At 55.0% G+C, this 14,008-nt stretch overlaps 1 protein-coding gene across 1 annotated transcript in view; it reads left to right on the top strand.

The window, feature by feature from the left end:
- The window catches only part of STRN4 (striatin 4), a 32,282-nt gene extending 28,166 nt beyond the window's left edge, over positions 1-4,116 (top strand). Inside the window, exons 3-6 of the mRNA XM_048501751.1 lie at positions 55-153; positions 455-541; positions 888-1,077; positions 1,167-4,116. Of these exons, the coding sequence (XP_048357708.1) occupies positions 55-153; positions 455-541; positions 888-1,057 (356 nt within the window). The 3' untranslated portion in view covers positions 1,058-1,077; positions 1,167-4,116. The remainder of the gene's footprint in view (positions 1-54; positions 154-454; positions 542-887; positions 1,078-1,166) is intronic.
- The last annotated feature ends 9,892 nt before the right edge of the window (positions 4,117-14,008 follow it).

Genomic DNA, 14,008 nt, shown 5'->3' with positions numbered 1-14,008 from the left:
TCTCTGGGATGTGGGTTCAAACCCATCTCCTCCTCCTCCCCCTTCTCCGCACAGGAACCAGCCAGATCAACCAAGTCGTGAGCCACCCAACCGAGCCGGTCACGATCACGGCCCACGATGACCGAGGCATCCGCTTCCTAGACAATCGGACAGGTGAGAGCTAAATTGGGGTGGGGGAGGGATGCAGTCGGGTGGTTTCTCTCTTCTTCTGTGGGGAAAAGGGGCAGCCACCCCTTGCGAGAACAGGAGGAGCCCCCAGGTCTCACCCCCGTTGCTCCGCCCCTTTGCCTGAAGCTGTGTGGGCAGCTTTATTCTGGAGGGTGACAACAGGACCACCCCCACCCCCTCCCCGAATGCTCTTCTCCCAAAATAGCTCTTGCCAGGGGTTATGTGCTTGTTGAATGGTTGTGCCTGCTTTATGTGAAAAGATGTCTGAAATTCTCTCCTCATTCAGGAAAAGTTGCGCACTCCATGGTGGCTCACCTGGACGCTGTCACCTGTCTTGCTGCGGATCCCAACGGAGTCTTTCTTATGTCAGGAAGTGAGTCCCTTCCCTGTGCACTGCTAATTCTTCCTCAAGCAGCAGCCCATCCACTTGTGGCAGCATGAGGTCCAAAATTGTACGGCCCGGAGGCGAACAACGGGGTTTGTGCATGACTGGCTGCACAACTTGTGTTGGAATTTGGTGACTAGCCTCTGATTCTTGTGGTCAGAGCCTGGATCTCCCCCCCCCCTTCCCTCACTTTATTGCCAGTCGTCTTATAGGGCTTGAGGCTGAGCACTTGTTGGGAGCGCCTGGGCAAATGCCTCTTGAGTGGGCTGCCATGAGAACGTTAGGGGAGCTGCGCACCCGCCCACTAACCCGCCCACCCCTCCTTCCCCGCCAGGCCACGACTGCTCCCTTCGGCTGTGGAACCTCGACAACAAGACCTGCATGCAGGAGATCACGGCCCACCGCAAGAAGCACGAGGAAGCCATCCACGACGTGGCCTTCCACCCTAGCAAGGCTCTGATCGCCAGCGCTGGGGCCGATGCCCTCGCCAAGGTCTTCATATGACCAGGGGCCGTGGCTTGCAGGTGAGCCGTGCGTTGGGGGTGGCGGGTGGCTGGCTTTTGGGGAATCTTCAGTGTCCCTCATGGCCTTGTTCTTTCTCTCTTCCCCACAGGTGTGTGTCGCCAGGACTCCTCACCCACTTTCTCTGGCCCAGCCAGTGGTGCTAATGCTTCCTCTCTCTGCCAAGGGCACCTCGCGCCATCTCCGCCTCAGCTCAGGACTGACCCCTGCTGGACAGCGGTGGCTAGGACAGAAAAGGCAGCCCTTCCTTGATCTCTCGGGTTCACCTTTTCAACCAGCACTGGAAATTCTTTTTCTGCTTGTTTTCAAGGTCGCCTGGTTTTTATTTCCCAGCTCGGGGAGCGGAGCCGAAAATCCTCCCGGACGGTTGCGGGGGCTGGGACTTTCAAGGAAGGGCTTGTGGCAGGCTTTCGTGTACTGCCTTGGGCAAAGGTGTTAGAAATCCTCGCGTCCCCCCTGCCACCCTTTGGGCCCGTGACTGTTTTGTATTTTTAACCACCCAATCGCAGCTGCTTGGGAGGAGGGGACATAACCAGCTGTGCGGAGGGTGCCCTGCAGGTTTAGCACAGAAGCGCGCCTGGCCGGTGCACGCCCCTCATCGAGCTGCGGTCCGGAACTCTTTTGTCTCCTGGCGAAACTCCCTCCTCTTGAGCTGAAGGAGGGACAACATGTGAACAGAACAGCACCACCATCACAATTCCCCAGCACTGGTGGGCTGCCGCCATGGCTGGTGAGGCGTACGTGGATTCCTTGGGACGATGGGGAGATCTGGTGCCGCTTTGGAGGCCAAAGGGCTACCCCGTGACTCTTCCCTGCGTCCCTCCACTGTCGTGTTCCTGCCTCTTCAAATGTGTCCCTCTTGAGGATTCTGTCTCCTCCCCCACAAAATACCTGTAGTGTGCATGACTCCCAGGAAGAATGGCTGTCGTCCGTCAGGTGGGCCAGCTGCTTCCTGCCTGTGCTGCTCTTTTGCCCTCAGGGAACGGGGGGGGAGGGGAAGGAGAAGCATACAGCAGTGTAAGCGAACGGGCGATAGCCAGCCTTGACCGGTAAGCAAGTTGGTAGCCCGTGGCAAGCCAGGTCTGAGCCTGTAGCCTCCCCAGTTGCCGAGTGAGCAGGAAGATGTCGTAGCAGAGCCTGGGAGAGCGTTGGGGCAGGAGCCAGAATCATCAGACGGAACGAGTTCCTGGTGAACTCAGGGTGCTGGCGGGCTGTTTGCGTGCAGACACAGACAGTCTTCAGTTTCTGCTGGGGCAGAATGTTTCCGGGGGTGGGGGGGGATCAACGAGTTCTGCCTCACTCTCACTTCCAAGGGTCTTGCGCCCAGAAAGGGGGACTACAATGGCTTGACCGCTGCTTGCTTAAATGGTGGCTGGGGGTAGGGTAGGCAGGACTTGGTGCAGTCCGGGGGGCCGGGGAGCGGCTGGCTTCCTCCCCTCTCAAGCCATTGATCACGCGAGTCCTTTCTGACCTCAGGCCTCCTCCTGGGTTCCCCCATCAGCAATAAACCTCTCTCTTTCCCACCGCCCAGTCACTTGGTTCCTGAATCACAGCTGCAGCTTTGGGCCATTCAGTTCCCCTCTTTTAGCCAGAGGCCAGGCACAGCTCCGGCCCCCGCTTGTGTTGAAGGGAAGGCTCCGGGGCCCCACCTGCGGGCTTCGCAGCTGGCTTTGCGTCCATAAGGCAGACGGTTCAAACTCGCTGGGAAGGGGTACAGCTTGGAGCAGAGGCCTCGGGGCAGCCCTCCCGGTGTTCCTTCTGCCCTTGAATTCTTCCTCCCTGTGGCACAACTTCACCCCTGCAGTTGGCAGTCCTCGCCAGGTGTAAGAAAAAGGCTGGGAACCTGGCACCTGTTGGCTTGGTGGCCATGCCCTCTTCTTTGAGCGTGTTAGCTTAAGTTAGTTGAATTCTTCCTCCCTGTGGCACAACTTCACCCCTGTGGTTCCCCTCTTGGGGAAATGTCTTAAACAGCAGGGTGGAAATGTCATAGGGAACTCTGTCCTTCTGCTGGTTTGCGAGAACCTTCCAGGCCAGACCACTGGCTTCTTTTCGCATTTCTGCTACGCCAGCGATGCCGGACCTCTCAAGCTTCTGCCTTCACGGAGCCCTCATGGCCGGAGGACTCTTTGGGGTAGTTCTGGGGATCAGGAGAATGGGGCTGGGAGAGGGGGCACAGCCAGAGCACCGTGAGGCGTGAGGCCAAGCTGAGCCCGTCACGCAACATACTGAGACGAGAGAGCTCGCAAAGACGGTTGTTCCTTCTCTGCTTCCTTGCCAGGTGGGCTTCCTGTTTTTGAACAGCCGAGCTGGGGGGGGGGGGCGCCTCTCCGCCCCCTTGCCGCCGCCTTTCTTCCCCTCTCTTTCCCCCTCTTTTTTTCGTTTCTGTTTTTTTGCTTCGATGCTCAAGGCAAAAAGACCCTTTTTCTTTGTACATTGTGTATAGTAGGGGAAATTGGATTTGCAAAACAAACACACAACACACCCACCCACACACCCCGGACACCCAAAGGGCTGTTGCTGAAGTAATCACAATCGCGTTATCACTGTGTGATAGTTTCTATGAGCCATGGTTTTTCACCTCTTTTTCTTTTCAAAACAAGGCTGAGCAAGAGCTAAAGCAGAGGGTGGGGTGAGTCAGGGGAATGAGGGAGACACCCCCCCCTTGCATGTCTGCTCTTTCTGGATCTTGGCGGTTTCTCTCTTTCCCAAATCTCCGGGCTCCAGCGCCCCCAACCACTAGCCGCTTCTAAAACTTCAGCCTGTTCTCCCCACCCCCCACTCTCCTGGGTCCCCGTCCATATTTGTGTGCTGTATTTACCCCAAATTAAGAGCACTCTTGCCTTTAAGAAACAAAACTCCCCCCCCCCGCCCCAAAAGCATGTTAGCTTTTTATTGTATATTTATTTGAGCTTCCTTTGTCCTCCCTCCTTTTCTCTCTCTCTTTTTTTTGGTCCTGTTTAATCAAATGACTGAAATTGTATGTTGAAGGGGGAGGGGGGAACTGTCTCATAATAATAATTTTTAAAAATCCTTTGGAATAAGAGTTGGGTTTTGGCAGCCTTGAATTTTCCTGGCGGTGGGTCTGGAGCAAGAGTGAACAAAAGCTCTTCCCAGGAGTGGTCTTTGCAGGGGATCCTCAAGCCGGATTTGGTGGTGGAGAGGCAGCTGACATAGAAGTGGATTTGGACCGGTCCCCCACGTATAAGGTTTGGCCAGCAGAACTGTAATCATTTTTGTTCCAATAACGGGAATGGTGGGAATTGTTGGTTTCAAATTGTCCTGGGAATGCCATCAGAGGCAACGGGGCTTACATTTTGAGGAGGGGGTCCCAGAGAATCCCCCTGGAAAGATAAGAAGAGAAGAAGAAGAGTTTGGATTTATATCCCCCCTTTCTCTCCTGCAGGAGACTCAAAGGGGCTGACAATCTCCTTGCCCTTCCCCCCTCACAACAAACACCCTGTGAGCTAGGTGGGGCTGAGAGAGCTCCGAGAAGCTGTGACTAGCCCAAGGTCACCCAGCTGGCGTGTGCGGGAGTGCGCAGGCTAATCTGAATTCCCCAGACAAGCCTCCACAGCTCAGGCGGCAGAGCTGGGAATCAAACCCGGTTCCTCCAGATTAGATACACGAGCTCTTCACCTCCTACGCCACTGCTGCTCCTAAGCCACCAGCTTTAATGTGGGGGACAAGGCGCACTTTCTAACTTGGGATGATGCCCACACTCAAAGGGTTTTTTCTTAGATTCATACCTATTTTGTGTTTTGAAAGGGGAGAACCAGTAGTATTTTCCTGTAGGAAAGTCTCCCTCCTGTCCTGTGCCTTCTCTGGAGGTCCAAGTGCCATTAAGCCCTCCACATCTCTGCTGTCCCGGTGTTTTGGGCCGGCTCCAGTCCAAGGAGGGCGGCCTGAGCCAGCAGCTGCGGTTGTTCCGGCGTCCCTCCCCCACTCCACATCCAGTGTCCAGGGCAGGTTAGTAGGGCTGGGTGATGGGCCGAGACCACCGGAGTCCCCAGAGCACTAAGCAGAAAGTGCTCGCTTGGAGCTTGCAAATAGAGCAGAGGTCTTCAAACTATGGCCCTTCAGATGTTCAGCAACTACAATTCCCATCAGCCTCTGCCAGCATGGCCAAGTAGCAGGGCTAATGGGAATTGCAGTTCCTGAACATCTGGAAGGCCACAGTTTGAAGACCCCTGAAATAGAGGGAAAGAAGCTGCGGGTGGCCCAGAGAGGACAGATGCCTGGGGAATACCCTCCCGTGCCTCACCCCACCTCTTCCAGGCGTGGATGGGGGAGCTGCATCTTTGAGTTGAGATCCTTAAGAACATAAGAACAAGCCAGCTGGATCAGACCAGAGTCCATCTAGTCCAGCTCTCTGCTACTCGCAGTGGCCCACCAGGTGCCTTTGGGAGCTCACATGGAGGATGTGAAAGCAATGGCCTTCTGCTGCTGCTGCTGCTCCTGAGCACCTGGTCTGCTAAGGCATCTGCAATCTGAGATCATGGAGGATCAAGATTGGGAGCCATAAATCGACTTCTCCTCCATCAATCTGTCCAAGCCCCTTTTTAAGCTATCCAGGTTTGTGGCCATCACCACCTCCTGTGGCAGCATATTCCAAAAACCCCTAACACATTGCGTGAAGAAGGGTTTCCTTTTATTAGTCCTAATTCTTCCCCCCACCATTTTCAATGGATGCCCCCTGGTTCTGGTATTGTGAGAAAGAGAAAAATTTATCTCTTGTCAACATTTTCTACCCCATGCATAATTTTGTAGACTTCAATCATATCCCCCCTCGGGCGTCTCCTCTCCAAACTAAAGAGTCCCAAATGCTGCAGCCTCTCCTCATAGGGAAGGTGCTCCAGTCCCTCAATCATCCTCGTTGCCCTTCTCTGCACTTTTTCTATCCCTTCGATATCCTTTTTGAGATGTGGCGACCAGAACTGAACACAGGACTCCAAGTGCGGTCGCACCACGGCTTTATATAAGGGCATGACGATCTTTGCGGTTTTATTCTCAATTCCTTTCCTAATTATCCCCAGCATAGAGTTTGCCTTTTTCACAGCTGCCGTGCATTGAGTTGACATTCCCATGGAACTATCAACTAAGGCGCCCAAATCCCTTTCCTGGTCTGTGACTTGACCCCTGTAGCGTGTATGTGAAGTTTGGGTTTTTTGCCCCTATGTGCATCACTACATTGAACTGCATTTGCCATTTCTTAGCCCACTCACCTAATTTATCAAGGTCCGCTTGGAGCTCTTTGCAATCCTTTGTGGTTCTCACCACCCTACATGATTTGGTATCATCCGCAAACTTGGCCACCACGCTACCCACCCCTACTTCCAGGTCATTTATGAAACCCTTGATGAACTGACTGATGGTTTCTTCTGTGTGTGTGTGGGGGGGGGGTTATCCAAGGACCTCTAGGCTGGTAAAGACCTCGAGACAGGTGGGCTCCTCCTTCAGTCTTTCATGATCAGCCAGCTTCACACTCAGAAGGCTTAACTCAGGGGTGGCTGACCTACGGTGCTCCAGATGTTCATGGACTACAATTCCCATCAGCCCCTGCCAGCATCCATCCCTACTGTCACTGACAGATTCAGGGGGCGGGCATGTCAATTGAATAGTTTAGAGACCTCTCTCACCAGGAAGGCCGGCCTTCTATCCCTATTGACACTCTTGCCGCCCTCCCTGTTGGCTCATAGCTATTTTCACGGGTTCATGCCTCCCCCAGCATTCTCAGCCCTCCAGGTCTGGGGCTCTTCATCTTTCTGGGTTATTTTGCACGCTTACATGAGGGGGCAGGGAGTCCCCCAAGCACAGAAGAATTAATCAGTCAGTCCTGGGAGTGGATTGCATATGGTGTCGAACACGCGGCCCTCCAGATGTTATGGACTGCAGTTCCCATCATCCCCTGCCAGCATGGCTAATTGCTCATGCTGGCAGGGGATGATGGGAACTGTAGTCCATAACATCTGGAGGGCTGCGAGTTTGACACCCGTGGGCCCTTTTCCACAGACCTGAAGGCCAGCTTTCCGTCCCACCTCCCAGCAGCGCTCACCAGTTGGCTCCCTGTCCTCCGTAAGCTGAGTGCCTGCAGCAGGGGTGTCGAGCATGCAGTTCAAGGGCTGGGTTTGGACTACCCCCTCAAGACAGCCCCCTCACCCAGAGGTGGGATCCAACAGGTTCCCGAGAGTAGGTTATTAATTATTTGTGTGTGCAAAATTACTAGTTGGTGATTTTGCCACGTGATTTTTGCCTTAGTGACGCCCCTCCTCTCAGCAGTAGCGCGCAGAACTGGAAGCAATCTAGCAGGAGGTGCACCGGCGTGCGTGGCAACCTGCGCCTGCGTGCATTCATTTCCTGTCCCAAGGACCGGCGCAGCAGCTGCGTCCTTGCCACAGCCCCGCCCAGGAATGCCCCGCCCCCAGAATGCCTGGCCACACCCCCGTCGTGCCCCGCCCAGCCCCATTGGCACTACGCCACAGTTTGAATCCCACCACCATGGGAACCTGTTACTAAAATTTTTTGGATCCCGCTACTGCCCTCACCTCTGTGTTAGTTCATTCCGCACAGGCAGAATAATGCACTTTCAAACTGCTTTCAGTGCTCTTTGAAGCTGTGCAGAATAGCAAAATCCACTTGCAAACAGTTGTGAAAGTGGTTTGAAAACACATTATTTTGCGTGTGCGGAAGGGGCCTTGGGGTCAGCCAAGGCACTCAGCCCAACCATGTCACATCAATGTCATATCCAGCCCTTGTAACCAATGTCTGGGAGGCCCCTGGCCTACAGGGAGGGAAATCTTGGTGGGGGGGCAGGGAGGCTGCTGGGGGAAGCACCTGTGGCAAGCCTGGCCTCAAACAAGGCTGTGCTTGTTCAGAGGCAACGGGGCCCTCAGTCGGGTGCCACGTGACCTGGGGGGGGGGGTGTGTGCCAGCCCCAGACCTGCTCCTAGAGGCCCACCGGCAGCCTGGCTGTCACACCTGGCTCTGCGGAATTCAGGAGGGAAATCCCGCCACCGAAGAGTGCCGGCCTCTCCCGTGCAGATGTTCCGTGTCCACTGCTGGCAGCGGTACGACTTTCTAACAGTCAAGGCATGCGAGGTGAACTTTGCAGTACATTCCCACACGGGGCTGAGCAGTTTCCGGCTCTCGGCTTGAAGTTTCTCGTCACCATCTGTCATGCCTTCCTCCTCTATGGCGAGCGGAGCCAGGAATGGGCACCACCCAGCCAAATGCAGGGGTCTCCTGCCTTCAGCCTGCTCAGGAGCAAGAAAGAGCAGCGTTGGCTCTGGGCTTGCACACGGGGAGTGGCCGGCCCTGCCTGGAGCCGTCCCTCGGCCCTTCTCAGCCTCTCTTCCTTGGGCACTGAAGAAGAAGAAGAGTTTGGATTTCTATCCCCCCTTTCTCTCCCGCAGGAGACTCAAAGGGGCTGACAATCTCCTTGCCCTCCCCCCCTCACAACAAGCACCCTGTGATGTAGGTGGGGCTGAGAGAGCTCCGAGAAGCTGTGACTAGCCCAAGGTCACCCAGCTGGCGTGTGTGGGAGTGCACAGGCGAATCTGAATTCCCCAGATAAGCCTCCACAGCTCAGGCGGCAGAGCTGGGAATCAAACCCGGTTCCTCCAGATTAGACACATGAGCTCTTAACCTCCTACGCCACTGCTGCTCCTGGAAAAGAGCCGCCTTCTTGCCCAGCTTCACTGAGCCTCCCAATCACTGACAGGGATTGCTAAGCGCAGCTTTGTATCTTCGCGTTTTCCTTTCCAACCTCTTCAGCAGGTGTCTCCCGAGAGGGGCTCCGGCTCAGTGGGATGAAAAAGGAGCAGGGCTCCACCCCGGCATCTCCAATTAAAAAACACCAGGCAGCAGATGGCCTAGAAGACCCCCGGAGGCCCTGCAGAGTCGCTGCCCACCTAAGCAGTTGGTGGACCAGAGCCTGATTCAGTCAGGGAGGCAAAGTTTCGCGGGCCTGCTTCTTGCCGGGCGGGGCGGGGGGGGGGGGTGCCCGAAGAAGAAGAAAAGTTGGATTTTAATCCCCCCTTTCTCCTTCTCAGGAGACTCTCAAAGGGCTCACAATCTCCTTGCCCTCCCCCCCACCACAACAAACACCCTGTGAGGTGTGTGGGGCTGAGAGAGCTCTGAAAAGCTGTGACTAGCCCAAGGTCACCCAGCTGGCGTGTGTGGGAGTGCACAGGCGAATCTGAATTCCCCAGATAAGCCTCCACAGCTCAGGCGGCAGAGCTGGGAATCAAACCCGGTTCCTCCAGATTAGACACATGAGCTCTTAACCTCCTACGCCACTGCTGCTCCTGGAAAAGAGCCGCCTTCTGCCCGCTCTGAGCCTCCCAATCACTGACGCTGCTGCGTAGCTTTATCTTCGCGTTTTCCTTTCCAACCTCTTCAGCAGGTGTCTCCCGAGAGGGGCTCCGGCTCAGTGGGATGAAAAAGGAGCAGGGCTCCACCCCGGCATCTCCAATTAAAAAACACCAGGCAGCAGATGGCCTAGAAGACCCCCGGAGGCCCTGCAGAGTCGCTGCCCACCTAAGCAGTTGGTGGACCAGAGCCTGATTCAGTCAGAGGCAGTTTCGTGCCTGTTCTTGCCGGGGCGGGGGGGGGGGCACGAAGAAGAAGAAGAGTTGGATTTATATCCCCCCTTTCTCTCCTTCAGGAGACTCAAAGGGGCTCACAATCTCCTTGCCCTCCCCCCCACCACAACAAACACCCTGTGAGGTGTGTGGGGCTGAGAGAGCTCTGAAAAGCTGTGACTAGCCCAAGGTCACCCAGCTGGCGTGTGTGGGAGTGCACAGGCGAATCTGAATTCCCCAGATAAGCCTCCTCCACAGCCTCCAGGGCGGTAGAGCTGGGAATCAAAACAGTTCCTCAGATTAGACACATGAGCTCTTAACCTCCTACGCCACTGCTTCTCCTGGAAAAGAGCCGCCTTCTGCCCGCTTCTGGAGCCTCCTCCTTAATCACTGACACTTACTAGGCGGATGTTGGCAGAGGCTTTATCTTCATGCGTTTTCCTTTCCAACCTCTTTCAGTAGGTGTCTCCCAGAGGAGCTCCCGCTCAGTGGGATGTGAAAAGCGAGCAGGGCTCCACCCCGGCATCTCCAATTAAAAAACACCAGGCAGCAGATGGCCTAGAAGACCCCCGGAGGCCCTGCAGAGTCGCTGCCCACCTAAGCAGTTGGTGGACCAGAGCCTGATTCAGTCAGAGGCAGTTTCGTGCCTGTTCTTGCCGGGGCGGGGGGGGGGGGCACGAAGAAGAAGAAGAGTTGGATTTATATCCCCCCTTTCTCTCCTTCAGGAGACTCAAAGGGGCTGACAATCTCCTTGCCCTTCCCCCCTCACAACAAACACCCTGGGAGGGAGGTGGGGCTGAGAGCCTCTGAAAAAGCTGTGACTAGGCCTCCAAGGTCACCCAGCTGGCGTGCAGGTGGGAGTGTGCACAGGCTGGGTCACCTGGTTCACCAGATAACCTTCCACAGCTCAAGTGGCAGAGCGGAGAATCAAACCCAGCTCTCCAGATTAGAGTGCACTTGCTCTTAACCACTACGCCACTGCAGGTGCAGGTGGCGCCAGTGGGGAAATCAACAGCTTGGGTGGACTCCGCAAACTGGTTTTGGAACAGGCCATGTTTTGAATGCCAGCAAGCCTGGAGTCCCAGGTAGAGCTCTTGCCTGCTGCTTCAGGAGCCCTTTGCTCTTATAAACCCCTCTCCTCCACGAGGGGACAGAAAGAGGCCTTGGGCCAGGTTGCCTTTTCTCAGGCTTATTCCTGACTGCAGGAGAGTTTCAGCCGTCGTTTGTGGAAAGCGGTGGTGTGGGCCTGTGAAGAAGAAAAGGGTTTGAGACCTGTAATTGGGGGTTGGGGGGGTCCTTAGGTCGGGCCTGGGAGGATTTCTCCAGGGCCTGGTGGCCTTTGCACGTTGTCAGCAGCCTCTCCTGTTCCCTGGCAGACCCAGTTATCTTGCCACCCGCGTTTCTATCCAGAATTTCCAGATTGGTCTGAGCCTATCAGTTTCTACCAGCATGGCCACGGCCATGCTGACAGAGGCTGATGGGAATTGTAGTTCCTGAACATCTGGAGAGCCGCAGGTTCCCTACCCGTTTTAACCAATGATGGGCCCCTCATTTATTTATGGTTGGCGGCTTCCCTCTGCATGTAGGACAGTGGTGGCGAACCTATGGCACGGGTGCCAGAGGTGGCACTCAGAGCCCTCTCTGTGGGCACTCGCACACAGAGTTCATCATGTGGGAGGGGGTGGAAATTCACACACACCCCACACACACACATATCTAGGCTGGCCTGGGCATGATCCTTTATCTGGGAGTAAGCTTGGTTGCTGGCAATGGGGCTTGCTTCTGAGTAAACCCTCCTAGGATCGCGGATTCACCCGCTGTGCCAGTGCCGCTTCACTAAGCTTACTCCTGAATAACGCGTGCCTCGGAACCAACTGTTTTTTCTTAACTAAAACCTCAATATTCAGGTTAAATTGCCGTGTTGGCACTTTGCGATAAATAAGTGGGTTTTTGGTTGCAATTTGGGCAATCGGTCTCGAAAAGATTCGCCATCACTGATGTAGGACCTGTCACATCGGACTGATTGCCCAAGGAGCCACCCGTCATGCCTGAGTTTGGCTAACAGCACAGAAGAACGGTGCCCGTGCTGGAAGCTGACACCCGAAGTCTTTCATAGAGGCAGGCCAAACATCTGAAATGTAGTCAGACTTGCTGGGCCTCCTTTAGAGGAGGAATAAAGCTGGGTGGGGCGTGGGTGGGGTGTGTGAGGACCGGCCAGGGTGAGAAGAATGGCGGCCAGCCCTGGGAAGGCAGCTGTGGTTCCTCGGCCTCAGGCCAAGATTTCTGGACACGCTCCAAAGCCACCCCCTTTCTTGAAGGAAACTAGTTTTCTCCCTGTAATATAGTATCTCACTGTCCACCGTCCACCGTCTGACCTTTGCCCTTGCTTTTCTCCTATTGATTTACTTAAAATACTTACACCCAGTGGTGGGATCCAAAAAAGCCGGAAATGAAGTTCCCATGGGGTGGATTCAAACTGTGGCGAAGCGCCAATGGGGCCGGGCGGCATTCCGGGAAGCGTGGCTGGGCATTCTGGGGTGGAGCATCTCCTGGCTGGCTGTGGCAAGGACGTTTCGCCAAGTGCTCGTCCTTGGCGTGGAACGAATGCACGCGAGGCTAGGCTGCCACGCGACGCTGGTGCTCTCCCAAGCGACTCTGTTTAAGTTCTGCGCTACTGCTGGGAGGAGGGCCTACTAAGGTAAAATCACTGGCAAAATCACCCATTAGTAACCCCCTCTCGGCACACACAAATAATGAGTAACCTACTCTCGGGAACCTGTGAGAACCTGCTGGATCCCACCTCTGCTTGCACCCCACTTTTCTCCCGTCTTTGCAGCCTCCAGAAGGGACTCAGGGGTTGAAAAATGTTTATTTTTTTTTTTTAATCTAGAAGTTATTTGAGCTCCATTCAGCCACCGTGCTGATAATCCTAAACTGGGCATAACTGAGACTTCAAATGAACTTCGAAAGCATCTAGCTTAGAATCCCATGTTTCCAGATTAGGAATCCACATTTATCAGCCCCTTTCAGCATGGCCAATTGGCCATGCTGAAAGGGGCTGATGGGAATTGTAGTTCCTGAACATCTGGAGAGCCGCAGGTTCCCTACCCCTGATCCAGCGGCACTCCTTCATTTGGAGCGAGGGAGGAGAGGGGAAGGTGGCCTCGCTGGAAACTATGTTTAATTTTAATATTTTTAATGAATTAAATCAGTTTAAATTATTTATTTTATTTTATTTTATTTATTTATGGGATTTCTATACCGCCCAATCCCCAATCCCCAGTGGGCTCTTTTAATATTTTAATGAGTTCAAAAGCCGAAGTTCTTTTTTAATGACTACTGTGGTTTGCTGTTGCAGCGCCATCCTAAGTGGGTGTGGGCTGAGGGAGCAGTCTGGTTCTTACGGCAACGGATGACCTGGTGTAAGGGGGCCAGTGGGGCCCAGAGGCAGCTGTTGCCCCTCAAGGACAGGGCCCGGGTTTGCTGGCTCCCTGATTCTTTTCATCCTAGCAACGCTCTCTGACAGGGCACCAAGAAAGGAGGCGGCGCAGCCCCTAGACCCGTGGTGGCGAACCTTTTGCACTCCAGATGTTATGGACTACAATTCCCATCAGCCCCTGGCAGCATGGCCAATTGGCCATGCTGGCAGGGGCTGTTGGGAATTGTAGTCCATAACATCTGGAGTGCAAAAGGTTTGCCATCACTGCCCTAGACGGCCACAGAACAGAAAAGACAACCGCCAGAGCCCCCCGTGTGCCCCAAGCAGCTCTGGATGCAGACGAAGGGCGCTGTCAATCACCTCATTCCCCCCTGTGGCAACCCCCCCTCCGGTTTATAAAAAGCCCAGGTAGGATGCCCCACAACTCACGAGGTAGGGCATATGGCATGGTATGCTGTCTAACAGCTCCCCGCCATGCAGACTTAGAGCAAGCGCCAAGGGATCTTTGTGGTAGGGAAAGCACGAAGGGGGCACTTGGCAGTCCTGGGGGAGCATGTTGCACAAGAGCCTCACATGGCATGCAGCCCTACACTGACTGGTAAGCAGGAGACAGCCCTACACTGACAGGTAAGCAGGACAAGTAAGCAGGCATGGCCCTGGCAGTATTGCGTCCCACACCTGAATCCAGAAGCCAATTGGGGCAGCAAGAGCCCCAAGACTCCCTCCTCCCCATTTCTCCCATGTACAAGGGTGTTTGACGTGGGGGTGGGAAAGCTGTAAGGGGAGGGCCCCCAAGCTTTTGGCTCTGCACTGGACGGGCAGCTCAGGCAGATGCCAGGTTGCCCCTCGGACGGGATGCTGTGGGGATGTAGAGCCCCACCATGCCGAGCAGAGTGGTGGCTCAACCACACAAGC

The sequence above is a fragment of the Sphaerodactylus townsendi genome, linkage group LG06, assembly GCF_021028975.2.
Source record: "Sphaerodactylus townsendi isolate TG3544 linkage group LG06, MPM_Stown_v2.3, whole genome shotgun sequence".
NCBI lineage: Eukaryota > Metazoa > Chordata > Lepidosauria > Squamata > Sphaerodactylidae > Sphaerodactylus > Sphaerodactylus townsendi.
Note: the sequence above shows the minus strand (reverse complement) of the source record. Positions and strands in the feature narration are given on the sequence as shown.